The sequence below is a fragment of the Pezoporus flaviventris genome, unplaced genomic scaffold (assembly GCF_033815535.1).
Source record: "Pezoporus flaviventris isolate CSIRO_AGI_PZ_B2104156 unplaced genomic scaffold, CSIRO_AGI_Pfla_v1 ptg000041l, whole genome shotgun sequence".
In the NCBI taxonomy this organism is placed as follows: domain Eukaryota; kingdom Metazoa; phylum Chordata; class Aves; order Psittaciformes; family Psittacidae; genus Pezoporus; species Pezoporus flaviventris.
The window spans coordinates 6,959,054-6,972,884 of NW_026892589.1; the positions used below are offsets into that span (position 1 = coordinate 6,959,054).

The 13,831-nt window shown below is 40.4% G+C and overlaps 1 protein-coding gene across 6 annotated transcripts in view; it reads left to right on the top strand.

Annotated features, from left to right (window-relative positions):
* COMT (catechol-O-methyltransferase) overlaps positions 1–13,275 on the top strand; it is a 363,225-nt gene extending 349,950 nt beyond the window's left edge. For all 6 annotated transcript variants that reach the window (XM_061465605.1, XM_061465607.1, XM_061465609.1 and 3 more), the window contains exons 2-5: positions 6,778–7,060; positions 8,807–9,000; positions 9,949–10,080; positions 12,506–13,275. In XM_061465605.1, coding sequence (XP_061321589.1) covers positions 6,778–7,060; positions 8,807–9,000; positions 9,949–10,080; positions 12,506–12,685 — 789 coding nt within the window. In that variant the 3' untranslated portion in view covers positions 12,686–13,275. The remainder of the gene's footprint in view (positions 1–6,777; positions 7,061–8,806; positions 9,001–9,948; positions 10,081–12,505) is intronic.
* The last annotated feature ends 556 nt before the right edge of the window (positions 13,276–13,831 follow it).

Consider the following 13,831-nt stretch of genomic DNA (forward strand, 5'->3'; position numbering starts at 1 on the left):
TTGAATTGTGTTGCCTACAGCAACAGGATACAATGTGTTTGGCAGAAATCAGTTCAGGCTTTCTGTCCAAAATATTCTGCCTTTTTTGCTCTGGGAAAAGACAAGAAAAGCAAAATGCCACAAACCAGAGATTGTCTCACTCAAGGCAGCATAGGACAGAGAGTCAGGGACTCCAGTCCCAGTCAGGGATGGCACAGATCTCCTAGTGCAGAGCAACAAATATTGTTAAAATAAACGTAGAAATGTGCTGACTCTTCTGCATTGTTTTGCACTGCTTCTGAAAGAGCTAACATGTCCTTACTTTTATCCAAATCCTCTGCATGCTTTAGTGTATAAGATACTTAATGGCATAATTTCAGCAGTAGCTTTTAAAAAGTTTGAACTTAAACCTTATATCCACAGCAGGCATTTTTCTGACAAAAAATAATTCAGCTTTGCAACACCTTGAAAGTTATAGAAGTAGCACTAACTTAAACTTACTCTTCTGGCAACAGAGACATAGGTAAGACAGCTCACCCGAGATCGAATCAGAAAAACATTGCCAAGATGAGATTCAACCCCAAGTTCCCTGATTCAGGATCACAAACTTTACTCTCATTCCAGTCCTGGGGAATAGCAGAATTACATACATGCTGGTTTTGTAGAACAGGGTGTTTTTTGTGGTTATGTTTAGGACTTCATTTTTAGTACGAAGCAAAACAGGATCAGTTCCAAGCTAAACCTGTAACGAGAGTTTCTGTAATAAGGCTTATAAGGATTCAACTAGATTGAAAAAAAAAATTCTATCCAACAGTTTCCAACCTCCCAAGTATTTTAATACCTGTCATCTTATTTTTGCGTCTGTAGGAAATAAAGCCTTGTTAAATATTTATAATGAACTAAGCTTCAGAATAGTTAAATATTCAAATTTAATACTTTTTTAATCTGCTAAGTGTGAAACTCACCAAGTCATGTGTCCTTATTAAAACTCAGAGCATTTAAAGGTGCTTACTTTCAACATGTTGTTTTTTTTTTCTTCTCTGTAAATATCAGCTTTTAGCAGAAGGAGGTTGTTTTGGAATCTGAGAGAGAAACAGTAGCAGTCAGTAGTTCAGGCCAAATCTCCATACACTTTCCTCTAACAGTGTTACAAAAACTTCAGAAGCACTGAGAAAAATCTTGATTTGAATTCATCTGGTGACTTGGAGTTACATTAAACATTGATGTTTCCAATTGTTATAATCCTTATTTTTTCACTTCAGGGACTTCTAAGACCAGTGATTTTTTAACAGTACTTGGAAAAAAATTACCAAAAGGACTGATAAATAACAGTACCAAAAGACCCTTATTGTAACCTGTGGTGAAATGGCTGGAGTCACCTGTACACGAATAAAGAACAGGATGTCTTGTTTTGTGCTCTGTCACATGGGCATTTTTATGTTTTTAGAAAAACTGGAGCTCTTATTACAGTAAGAGGGTAGTGAATCCCTAACTAAAACAACTACTGGCATAACAGATCCCCAGGACTGCGCCAGTCTCTTGAGATTTCATTTATGGCCGTTGGAATGACTTAGGTATTTAATTTTTAAGGGCAGATAAATTGGGGCAGCAGATACCCACAATTCCTGTTTGCTTCTTTCTTTGAAAGTGCTGTTTTAAATCTCTGTACGCTGAAGCAGAGGTGCTCCCATTCAAGTTTAGTTATGGTTTGCAACAGGGGAAAACTGCTGAACTGCACTGTGAAGTTATGATTTGGTCTTATGAAACCTGCCAAAATGAGTAAGATTAGATGCATAAGAAAATAACCCAGTGCTTTAGAAAGACTCGTCAGTACTTTGACAGGTTTGGGCATGAAATTTTAATATGTTTTCTTTTAAACTCTGTCTTCTCAAAACCAGATTTAGCGATAGATGTTATTCATTCCTTTTCATAATGTTATCCCTCCAGTTTTCTCTTTATTCCCTTGCTGAATTTTTTATTTTGCCTACTATTTTCCACTTCAAATTTTAGTTTTCAAAGAGAAGTCTCACTTTATCATGGTGTTTCTAATGCACAGAAGAGGTTGCAGTGCTAAGCTGTGTATTTGGAACCTCAGAACAAGCACTAAATAATAAGCGCGACTGCCTTATAATTAGTGGTTATGGGAAACTTGACTATGTGCAAGTTCAGTTTTACTGCATATTTAATGAACCTCATGAATCCATATTAAAGCTAAAATTACAGTTGCATTTTCTAAAGCTGTCATAACATGACTGTCTCTTAGGTAGTGGTAGTTTGAAACTGGCTGAATTACACACTTAATTCTCATATCAAATACTTTTCAGCTAAGAATGTGAAAGCAATTACCTATTTTGGTACAGATTTTTTTCCCCTCTGGGTACATGACCATCACTGATGCATCTCGCCCTTGGCAGGCTGCTTTTACAGTCTCCTGCTATCACAAAATTTATTCTCACATCTAGAGAAGACGGAGATTAAGAGGGACAAACTTTAAAAAAGAAACAGTGCTTAAAAGAAAAAAGAAAAAAAAAGGAAAAGAAGAGAAAACCAAGGTATTTCTGGTTTGCTCCTTTTAAAAGTTACTTTCTCTGGAAACTGGTTTTCAGGATAATTGTCTCCTAAAGGAGCTCTGCTATGAACAACCCATAACGACAGTTTATGAAGGCACTGAGGTGTTACACAGCATTAATAAGCATAAACCCTCCCCCCCCCAACAGCTGAAAAACATTCCTTGATACAGCAAAACCAAGTGAACTTGTCTAGGAATGGAAAAAAGCAGCATGTGCGATACAGGTTGTTGCAATCTGTGAGCAGCCTCTAAGGATCTGTGGGAGGCAGGTGGGCTCTGCTGCTATATGAGGTGGCACTCATGCAGGACTCAGAAGTGCCAAGATCTAACTGAGGCACAGTAAGAAATGGATCCCTCCAAGCGCTTAATCGTAGGAATAGCCAAACTGAATTGCTTCCTTGGTTAAGTTTTAGATCCAAGATCATCCCCTTATCACGTATGTTTGAGCTTTCACATATAGCTTTTTTTGTCTTGTTAACAAATACGTTACACAAAACATGTAAACAAACCAGGGTTAGCAGCCACTCAGCAGTCTAGATCAGAAGAGAAATGAGGTCAGTGTTTTGCCTTCAGAGGGGATTCTTGGGTGAACTTGAAGTGATAAGATTTCAAAGGTGAAGATGCAAAATTTGTTTCCAGGTGGCCCAGCAGAACTATCAGTTGTTGCCCTTCCAGAGAAGCTAAAGGCCTGCTCATGGTTTTGCATAAGGAATAGCTAGAAGAAACAGGTGGCTTTGGCTATCTGTGTGGTTCAGAAGCATATCCCAATTCACACCTTTTGTTAAGCTAGTTGCATCTTAGTAGCAGGATGTCACACTACACCTGCCAGGTTGCAGCAGCCTAAATGCAGTCTATGCATTTGAAAAGTTAGGGCATGTACATCTCAAACAAGGAGTCTTTCTCTGCATGAAGTGCACTCTTAAAACAACAAAATCTTTAAAAAGATCCTGCTGTCCAAGTAAGGAGAAGGGTGAAGTGTTTGTTCAAGATCAGCAAACTTGAGGGATTTGCTCTGCTCTGGCTAACAGAGATGTGTTAAGAAATAGCATTTCACAGGCTGCAGATGAGGAAGATACTGTCCTTCTTTATTATGTGGGCTTCTGAGCATGTGATGTCTTGTAAATTTGGTATACAGAGCCTGTAGTAGCGTGAGAAAAGTAAGATAATGGAAATCTGGTTTGCTGACATACCCTTCCATGCCTGGGTAACAGTGTGAAAATGGAGGGGCAGGATTTTACTGTCAAGAAGCTTCTTTTTGTTAAAGTATAAAAATAAGTCTTCACAATCTGTTCCCCGTATGTAAAAGAAATCTCAGCATTCCTGAGTGGGCCTGAGATAGCCTACAGATGCTCTCTCTCCCTGTTTTGAGAAATCTCAGCAAATGGTCTCATATCTACACTAGGCAATAGGGGAAAGCTGTTCTTCACAAAATACACCACCTGTAGATATCCATTCTTGCTCTCCAGCAGATCTTTGAAGGCAGCCCCAAACACACTGTCAGAATCTCACAGTGTCAAAGCAACAGGCTGTGGCAAGTTGTACTCAGAGGATGCCAACGTATCCTTTGTAACCAGAGGATTATGTCTGGCAGCAGTATGAAATAATTCTGAACACCAACAGTCTTCAGTTCTACAGGGACCCGAATACAGTTGAACTGCCACCAAATGAGTCACTGGTAAGCAGGGCTCATGCGGTTTCCCTTGTGCAGAGGCAGGAAGGGTTAGATACCTGCTGGCATCAGTAAATAGCTTCTGGGCTCCATCCATTCACCACAGTTCAGAATAATTATGTCTCAACTATGTCAGTAATCCAAATCCATCAACAATGACCATACAATCAACTAAGGCCCAGCCCAGTTCTTGGTGGACAGATAATGTCGAACATCTTCATGTAGAACTAGAAAGAGCACAAGTCCCACCTGGAAGATGTAGGACAATTAGGCCTGATCAGTAGGGCTACTAGTATATAGAAGGAAAGAAGCAAAATTGACATCCAGGTCTTGATGATCCTGTTGAGGTAGAGGAACAGATTCTTAACTAGCTAGGAAATAAAGTTCATGATGTTCAAGAAGCACGATTTTTCTGTGCTAATGATGCTGACAAGCTCTAAAAGGAAATGTCTCAGGTCAGACTTTGCAAGGAAAGCATTTAAGGTAAGCATTAACAGTGGTTACTACTTAAAAGCAAAATAAATAGACTTTTGACTGCTCCAAACAAATCATACTTGCTGTGCAACTAAGATAAATGGATGGGTGAACAAACTCCACTGTGAGCATATCTCCATGGAAACTCAGTTATCTTCTAAACTCAAAGTCTGTTGTGCATGATGATTAAAAATTCAAAGCAGTGGGATAGATTTTTCCCCGTGTGTAATGTGTATGTGCCAACTCCCACTGCAGAATGGAGGTCTGGCAACACGTAACATTTACAATATTCTTGGGACAATCCTGGGAAAAAAAAGAGAAACAGGAACAAGCAGGAAGAGACCTGGGGAATATTTGGCTAATCACATAGCCCCTTTACCTCTGGTTTTGGGCAACTTAGGCCAACATTTTGAGGATGTTGCAGCTCCTATTAGAGGACTGGTTTTGCTGAAGGTTGGTGGAGTGCAATATAAGTGCAGGCGTTCACCATTTTTACCACCTGGAAGAGAAAGAGACTTCATAGAAAGGATCAGAGATTAGAAAGAGTTGTGTCATGTTCTGTAACAGTTTGTTTTTTTAAGTGCAACTTAATCCAGCCTGCTGAGGTTAAGAAACAGGTTCTGAATCCTTTAGACTTGTGGTCAAATGCTTAATTAGACTTAAAGAACAAATGAACTCGGCAGTCATTCATCCTAATACTAACTGCAGCACATTCCAAACTGTGCTGTCCTCCCAGCATGCAACTGTCAGCTCTGCTTGTGGGAAGCAGAAAGGGAAAAGCGGAGGTGTTATAAGCTGCATCATCAGAAATGAGGTGTGTTTTGAGTTGTACAAGAGGAACTTCACATGGAGAGAGTCCTCAGGCAAATCAAAACTCTTAGTTTGGCACCCTGTCAAAAGCTAAATCAATTGCTTAATATTAAGAACCCTTTCTTTATGAGATCCTTTGTGCTGTGGCTCCTGCAAAGAGGTAAATGCACCTCCCTGTGTACTAGCCTATCTGAAATCCATCAGACTAAATGGCTTTGATGGGATTTACTGCTTGATCTGTACAGGGTGACATGCATCTCATCTGCTGAGCTTTATGTTCAGATGCCCTAAACTCAAAAAGACACACTGCCCATGCTGCACACACACAGGCATCTGCAGCTGTTACACTGAATTTCAGAGTGAGAACAGGCACAATCCCATCAGATGATTTGAGCTGGCCGATCAGAGAAGTACAACATGTCCTTTTGTACATCTCTTCAATTTCATGAGTCTGAGCTCTTCTCTGGTTCAGGGATTCAGTTTATATTTTTATAACCAGTGAAAAAACATCCCTATTTTATAAAAGGAAATGCATCTTTGGTTCTCAGATTAACCTCTTGTGTCAAAGGTGTTATAAGCAGGAAAAAGGCTTCTATTTTCTGAAAAAACATTCCACCTGGGTCCCTCTGCTGCAGGCTCTGAAAGGAAGGGGAAGGTGGAGTCCTACTGAAACATCAAGCTCAGCTTCTCTGCGGAACATGCAAGAAGGGCAGGTGGTGGCATAGAGCTCTGCATGCAGGGTAGTAACTCACAACCTGCAGACTGGCTTGAAACAGAATGTTACTTCACAGTGGCCAGTTTCTGCTGATAACTGTGCTCAAAATTAAACGGTGAGATGTTCCATATTTTCTAACCAAGGCCAGCTTAGAAGTTTCCCAGTGCTCAAAAATACAGGAAAGAGGGATCACATGCAGGCTCTGATTTAAGGTTTTAAATCCTTTAAAAAAAGAGAACAGATTTGATGCTGGGAGGCTCCTTGTGCAGTGGCATGCATGAAGCCAGGACTGAGCAGCTGTGTGGGGGAAGGGACCAGAGCATTAAATAAAGCTACTTGTTGACTGCCTGTAAAATTGGCTTCTAAAGGGAGTGCCACAGAGCACCATCTATTACCAAGTGACAGAGCAGTTTTCAGCTACTCTAGAAAATACCATAATTAAACTCTGTGTGTTGCTGTTCAAGTATGGTTGGCTATGGGTTACTCAACTTAGTATTTACAAAAAGGATAGATCTCTTCCGTGCCACCTTAACCCTGGGCTGTTTTTCTTTTTCCTTCCAGATGCTGGAGAGCTCTTCAGTCCTTTTGTTCACTGTCTTCCTCCTGCTTTTCATTTTGCTGCTGGTTGTGGTACTCATCAGGAGAAACCCCACTGCTTCCCTTCTCTGGAATGAAATAATCCGGGAGAAAATAACCAATTTAATCATGAATCAGAGCAAGGAACAGAGGATTTTAAATTTTGTGCTGCAGAATGCAGTCCGGGGAGACCCCTGTAGTGTGCTGGATGCTATAGATAAGTACTGCTCCCAGAAAGAGTGGGCCATGAACGTGGGCAATGAGAAAGGTAATTGCAAGCAGGGATCAGCACTTGAACAATCCTTCAAGACTAGTACATTACAGGACATGTTATTGTGTTCACATGGTAACTTCTATCTGCTGAGAGAACACAAAAACAAACCCAAAACTCAACCTCCCCCCTCCCCCTCAAAACCCCACGACAGCCTTGTGTGTATCCAGTGAGTAATCCAGGAAGTCACAGGACCCAGTCTGGGTTTGCGTGTTGTGTACACTGCAATTGTGTAAGCAGAGAGTGACAATTTACGAGGAAAATCTAGGTTGGGTTATACCTCAGTTCTTATACAAGGTGCCCTTAAGGCATAATTCATTACGTGAAATACTTTCTGATCCTTAACTGAAAGATAGTAAATGGGGGGATGGGAGTGTGGAGTATTTTAAACTATGTTGTGTATGCAAGCATAAGTTACAAATCAGCGTTGAAGGGAAAAATCCTACCCGTGTAATACACAGAAGCAGTGCTCAGACATTGCTGCTACTTAGCAAGTGAATTTCCTTGTTCTTGCCTCCTAAAGGAAAATACGTGGACAAAGCGTTTATTTTTTAATTAGCTGCAGGAAAGTGACAATCTTTTAAAAAACTGTAATGGCAAAATGTTAACGTGTTATGAATTAGACACAGAAGTACCTCTTGCTGGGGAATTGCAGGGGAGAGTTGCTTAGCCTGGGATTAACATAGCTAATGAAATACAACAGTAAGCATTGTAACAGCTTCTCTGTCATGGGTACAGTTTTTGAAACTCTGCATAGCAGGCTGGGTGCTGAGGGCAATGGAACAGTGGGTGGTGGCTGAGTGGAAATTCTTAAGAGCTCTAAACCTTGATCAACTGGGCTTATATTCTTAAAGATTTCACTCCGGTTTTGCTCTGACAAGATGACCTTTCCTCCGATCAGAGCCATCATTAACGCGTCTTTAGTCTCAGAGATTTTGGGAGTGACCACGTGATGCCAAGAAGCAACCATCATCATCGTACTATTCATAAACAAATGACATCCAGGAAAGTACCAGATAATGAAATTTCTATGTACACTGAAAAATTCCATGGCTCACTGTAAGATCCCTTCAAACACTTTGTCAGAGTAGTTCTCTAGTTTCCAGCCACACAAGTAAAGAGTTTTCTCACAAATAAATTCTTTTCTTCGGAAGGACTGAATATAGCACAGCGTCTTACCACTTATTTGGTAACGTTTTGTTGTTGTTGACTGATGTTTTCCATCCCTCAAATTCATCCAGTGAATCCAAGTATTTTGCAACTTCGTAACTACATTTTTCTTTCCTCTTTAAAAAACAGTATTTAGGATAAGAAACTTTGTAGACTGCATGTAACATTTGCAACAAATAAGAGCAATCAAAATTCAGGATTTACATGTTCCACAAACATGCCTAGTTTCGGCAATAAATTCTTAGACAAGCCCACTGCATTTTTCCCTTGTAACACTATAAACATTTTAGTTAATTCAGGCACTTCCTCACTCAAAAATGTTTATATTGTGAAACTAAGCAAGATTTTTTCTAGTTGAAAGTTTGCATTTCAAAACTTAGAATTTCCATGATCAACTTGATCACAGATAGGTCAGTTTGCAAAGGATATAGCATACCATTTGACATCAACCCTTAATTTCTGAATGTGTTTAGCAACTGAGTATACTTAGTAAGTTTCTCGTCACTAACTTGCTCTTCTGTATGTGATCTAGATTGATTTTGTAAGAAGTTAACATATTTCCATTTTATGCAGGTGTAATTCTAGACAAGACAGTGGAAGAGGTTAGTCCATCGGTTGCACTGGAGCTGGGAACATACTGTGGCTACTCAGGAGTTAGGATTGCTCGGCTGCTGAAGGCAGGAGCTCGTCTTCTCACTGTGGAGTTCAACCCAGAATTTGCTGCTATAGCTAAACAGATGTTTGAGTTTGCTGGAGTGCAAGATAAGGTGAATACTATTTGTCTCCAATTAGTATGAGGAAGCAATACATAGAGATCAGGACTTTACCTATAGAAACAACATGAATAGGTTTACATTTGGTTTTTACTTGTCAAGCAAGTGTAACACCCTAAGTGTTTGGGAACATGCAGAGTTCAACCATCAGGCTAGATCATAGAGAAAAGCTACCAGTGTCCACGAAAAGGACCGAGGTCATCTGTGTTTTTGTATATACAGCACAAACAAACTAAATTTGATAGCATTAGTCAGGGGCCCAAGTATGACACAGACCCAGCTGAGAGTCAGGATAGTTTGAAGTCAAGGGTATGGGGGTGTGTGTGACCAAAATAATCAGGGCTGTTCTCCAAAGTTCTTTGTTATGTGAGACAGCTCACAAAAAAGAGCTGCATTATGTGCAATGGACTTCAGATGAGATGTACTTACCCAAATCTACTTGGTCACTATATATATATATATGTATATATGCATTTTGTGCAATCTGAGGTGTCTTGACTCTGTGCAGTTGGCTAGGATGCAGTTATTTCCAGTCTATAACCCAGATCAGCCCAGGGCTGAAATCTACAGCAGGTCGGGGGATTCATGCTGAAGAAGTGCCTGTCTGTTCAACTAGACAAATCACTTCAGGTGATAAAACCAGAGGAAATAAATCCCACCATGAGATCTTCTAATGCGTTTCTTGACTTCTTGGAGAGAACCTGAAGCACTAGCAACATCTAAAATTGCATTTTCCCCATCTGATTTAATTTCCCGATCAGCTATGAGTCATAAACCAGACAGATTTCCTTACCACTTTTTTCTTCCGCACACAGAATATGGCTCTTGCTTGACAAATCAATGTGCAGCAGCTTCTTTCAGTCTGGCCACAGTTTAAAATGAGCTAGAGGCACGTGCTTTTTCTTAATGGTTCTCAATTGATCAGATGGATTTGCATTTCAGGTAAGACTCCTAGAAGGCCCTTCAGAGGAAATTATTCCCCAGCTGAAGAAAAAATATGAAGTGGATACTCTGGATTTTGTCTTCCTGGACCACTGGAAAGACAGATACACACCAGATACCATCCTGCTTCAGGTCAGTTTCCACAATTTCAGTCTTAAAAGTAAACTAGCAAATGCCTTGATGTCTGTGAGGCCTATATTCTTTGTGAAGGACTAAATCCTCTGTAAAATGAAGAATGACAGCCAAAATAGAAACCTTACAAGAAAACAGGATTCTGGGGAAAGGATCCCAAACTTTTGTTAGGGACAGCTGCTGACACTACATAGCTCAGGACTTGGCAAATACTGTTGTACCATTGTGTTTCATGAACAATCCTAGCTCAAGGAGTGCATTGTCTGGGTCTTAAGCTCCCTAGAAGGAGTGTCTACATGGTCACTAACTGGAAGATTTGACCCCAAACCATCCTGATGCGGGGAGCAGGTGAGACTCAGGGCCTGTGTGTCTCAGCTCCACTTCCCTCATTTCCTCAGTACCCTTTTTTTGCCGAGGGTCTGTTGTGCCAGCAGAGCCTTTGAATGAAACGCTATTTTGGTAGCACAGCTGGGTATCATCTTTCTGAGTCTTTGCTCCACCCAAATGGTGGCAAAACAACCTTTGGAGGAGTGCAGACTGCCCCAGTCAGGCACTTGTTGGGAACTGCTGTCCAACTGTCTCCAGTCCTGACTATGGAAAAATTACACTCATTCTTCCCAACCTGCCTTAACTATTACTATAAGCATTACAAAATGTGTAACAACAGTAGGCAATGACAGACGAAGCAAGTCCCAGAGGACTTCTGGATAAGAAGGAATTTTCAGGTGTTAAATAACTGAGATTGACAACATCTGTATCTGTCAACACAGCACATACACTCTCCTAGCTTTGAGCTGCAGGCTGGTAAGATTGTCTACACTGCCTGTATGCATGGAAGTGTAACTTTTCTATTGTTTTCTTCACAAATAAATCCACATTATTTCCTCATCCAGGCTCCCCTGGTTTTTAATTTCAGGCCTGTCCTCCAGATAGCTGTTTGAAAAGAAAATCTGTTTGGTGTTACGGACAGCCAGTATTGAATTTACAAATTGTTCCCTCCCTACAGTTATTTTGTGCCCAGAGAATGTTTTCTTTTAAACTGGCTGTGTAAGGATGACTGAGCTCTTTCCACTGGGAAGAGCTGGTGCTTCCTTATCAGAGCTTAATCTTCACAACACAGCCAAAACAAACAGGTAGTTTAGCTCCATCATAGTGGTCAGTCTGATGCAACTGTGATACAAAGTTGCAAAAATCCCTTATGAAATTAAGAGGAGAATTACAAGGAAAATATAATCACATTTTCTTAGCTGTTATAGACCTTCTAACATGCAATTTTGGCATGTATTGCAATATGAATATCCAATAGGAAATGTACAATATTCAAATGAAATATACACCAGAAGTGGGCCAGACAGCATTCCTGACACAAAAAAGCATCTGAAATCCTAGTGACCAGTGGAATATACAGCATATTGTCACCTGTAGGCTTCTATAAGCTCTGCAATAGAAATGGACCAGAGGGTATTTGCTGTCTCTAAAATTGCTTCTTCTATGCTGACCAGTATGGGGTCACCAGGGGCAACAGCGGAAAGCTGAACATTATCCACAGCACCCTCATCAACAGAACTTCTCTAATGTATTGGGAGCAACAAAACCCACCCCACCCCCCGTTTTGGCTACAACTGCTGCCTGTAACCACAGGATAACAACCAGCCTGATTAACTACAGACTGTTTTAAAACAGCTGGTAAGCTCAGATAAGCAACTTCTGCTAGACAAAAACACCAAGAAAAATTAGGTTTGTAGGTTAACTGAGGATAAACATTGTACTTGAAGTGAGTATTACAAGTTAATTATGCCTCGTGGAAATGTGTCAGTGATCTTCACTGTGCAAAAGCCCTGCTTCATGCCCGGTTCCTGAACAAAGTGGCAGAATGTACAGGGTGAAAGGAAAACAAGCACAGAAAATCTCTTACTCATTTAGATGTTTTGGAGTTTTGCTGAGACTGGCCAAGCAGACTGGTCCATGCCAGTCTCTCAGGGGACCTACTACAGTATTTTTATGCCATATTAAAGTTTTTATTTAAACAACTACTACAGTATTTTTATGCCATATTAAAGTTTTCAAACTTAAGCATGAGAGTGAAAACAAAACCATCTTTCTGGTCATGTAGACACAGTTGGAAATGATCTGAGCAGCAAACTGCACACCACCACTTCACTTGATTTGCTATTTCAGGACCCAAATGATCCAACATGTCATCAGTATCTCTAATGAGATTGTTTAGAAGTTAGCATATTAAACATGCCCACAAAGGATTAGAGTTACTCAGATTCTCCCATGTCTTTTCTTCCCTCCATACCTGTAGTACGGTGGGGTTCTGGATGCAGGCACTTGGTTATGACATGGTTTAACATGAAAGCACATTACATTCAAGCCAATGTCTGCTTAACAGCCACCATGAAGCAATTTCTCTTCTTTCTAGGAATGCAACTTGCTGAGGAAGGGATCGGTTCTTCTGGCCGACAATGTCATCATCCCAGGAGCTCCAGAATTCCTTAACTATGTCCGCAACAACTCCCATTTCCAATGCACTAACTACCCATCTCATCTGGAATATATGAAAGCTGAGGATGCTATGGAAAAGGCTGTGTTTTTGGGATAAAGAGGGCCATTAATACTCAACCATGTAAATGCAACTGCACAAGTTAATTTTTCCATGCTTTATATTTTGGGGTGTTTTTTTGTATTTTGGAGCCTGTACTTAAAGCAGGTGCTAGTGGAGATCACTTTAGACCAGGTGGAAAACAAAATCAGAAGTAGGGTAACTGCTCAAAGGTCTGTTCCATTGTTTCACATAATTCAGCAAACCCAAGGTGTTGCACACCGCATTGACCAACAGGTCATCAAATAACACAGTCTGTTATTTTGAACTCAAACCTGATTTGGGCTTAGGGTGAGGTGGAAAAAGTTGCCACAACTTCTGAAGATATGTATCCCCAAGCTGACCTGAGTAATCACTATCAAGAGTGGAAAAAAAGCATGTGTGTTGTGAGAAGACCATTTCAGGAGCCCTGGTTTTGCCAGATTACCAGCATGCTACTTAATGCAATGAAGGTTCCTACTGCACTGAGATACATTTCTGCATTGTTACTGCAAAAGTTAACCACTGCTATGTGAGAGAGAAGGGCATGGACTGAAGGAAGACTGACCCATGCAGTGAGAAAACAGAACAGAATTTTGCAGAAGACAAAGTCATTAATCTATCCATGCAGAGGCAGGGAAAACTGGAATAGTAAATAGGTTAAAACTATTAAAACTAACAGACAGGGAACAAAAGGAGCAGGCTCTTTCCAAAGGAACACCAAAACCTCCAAAACTACGTTAATATTTGACCTTAGGAAAATGCTGTTTACCCCTCATATTTACTTATCCTCTCATTATATTGTATAGACATTGTATGTGCTTTTTAGGAACAAGGCAAGCTGCTTACTCTGAAGTGCTGTGTATGTTTTAAGATGCTGTATAAAAATAAAGACCAGAGAGAACAGGTTTTACCAGGTAGGTGTTGCACACCCTGGTTAATCTCAGTGCTGCTAACACTATGGGAATAGTGAGGGCTGTCCCTGAGAAGACAACAACCCAAATATGAAATCTCTCACTCACCTGAACAATGCATAAATCCACTGGCATTCTGGCATGTCCTGCTGTGATTATGTAATGAGGCAATGGTCGCATTTATAAATAAACCCTAAAAAACAATAGAGCTGGCACGTGACTTCCTTTGTTTCCCATGAATTCTGTATTGCAC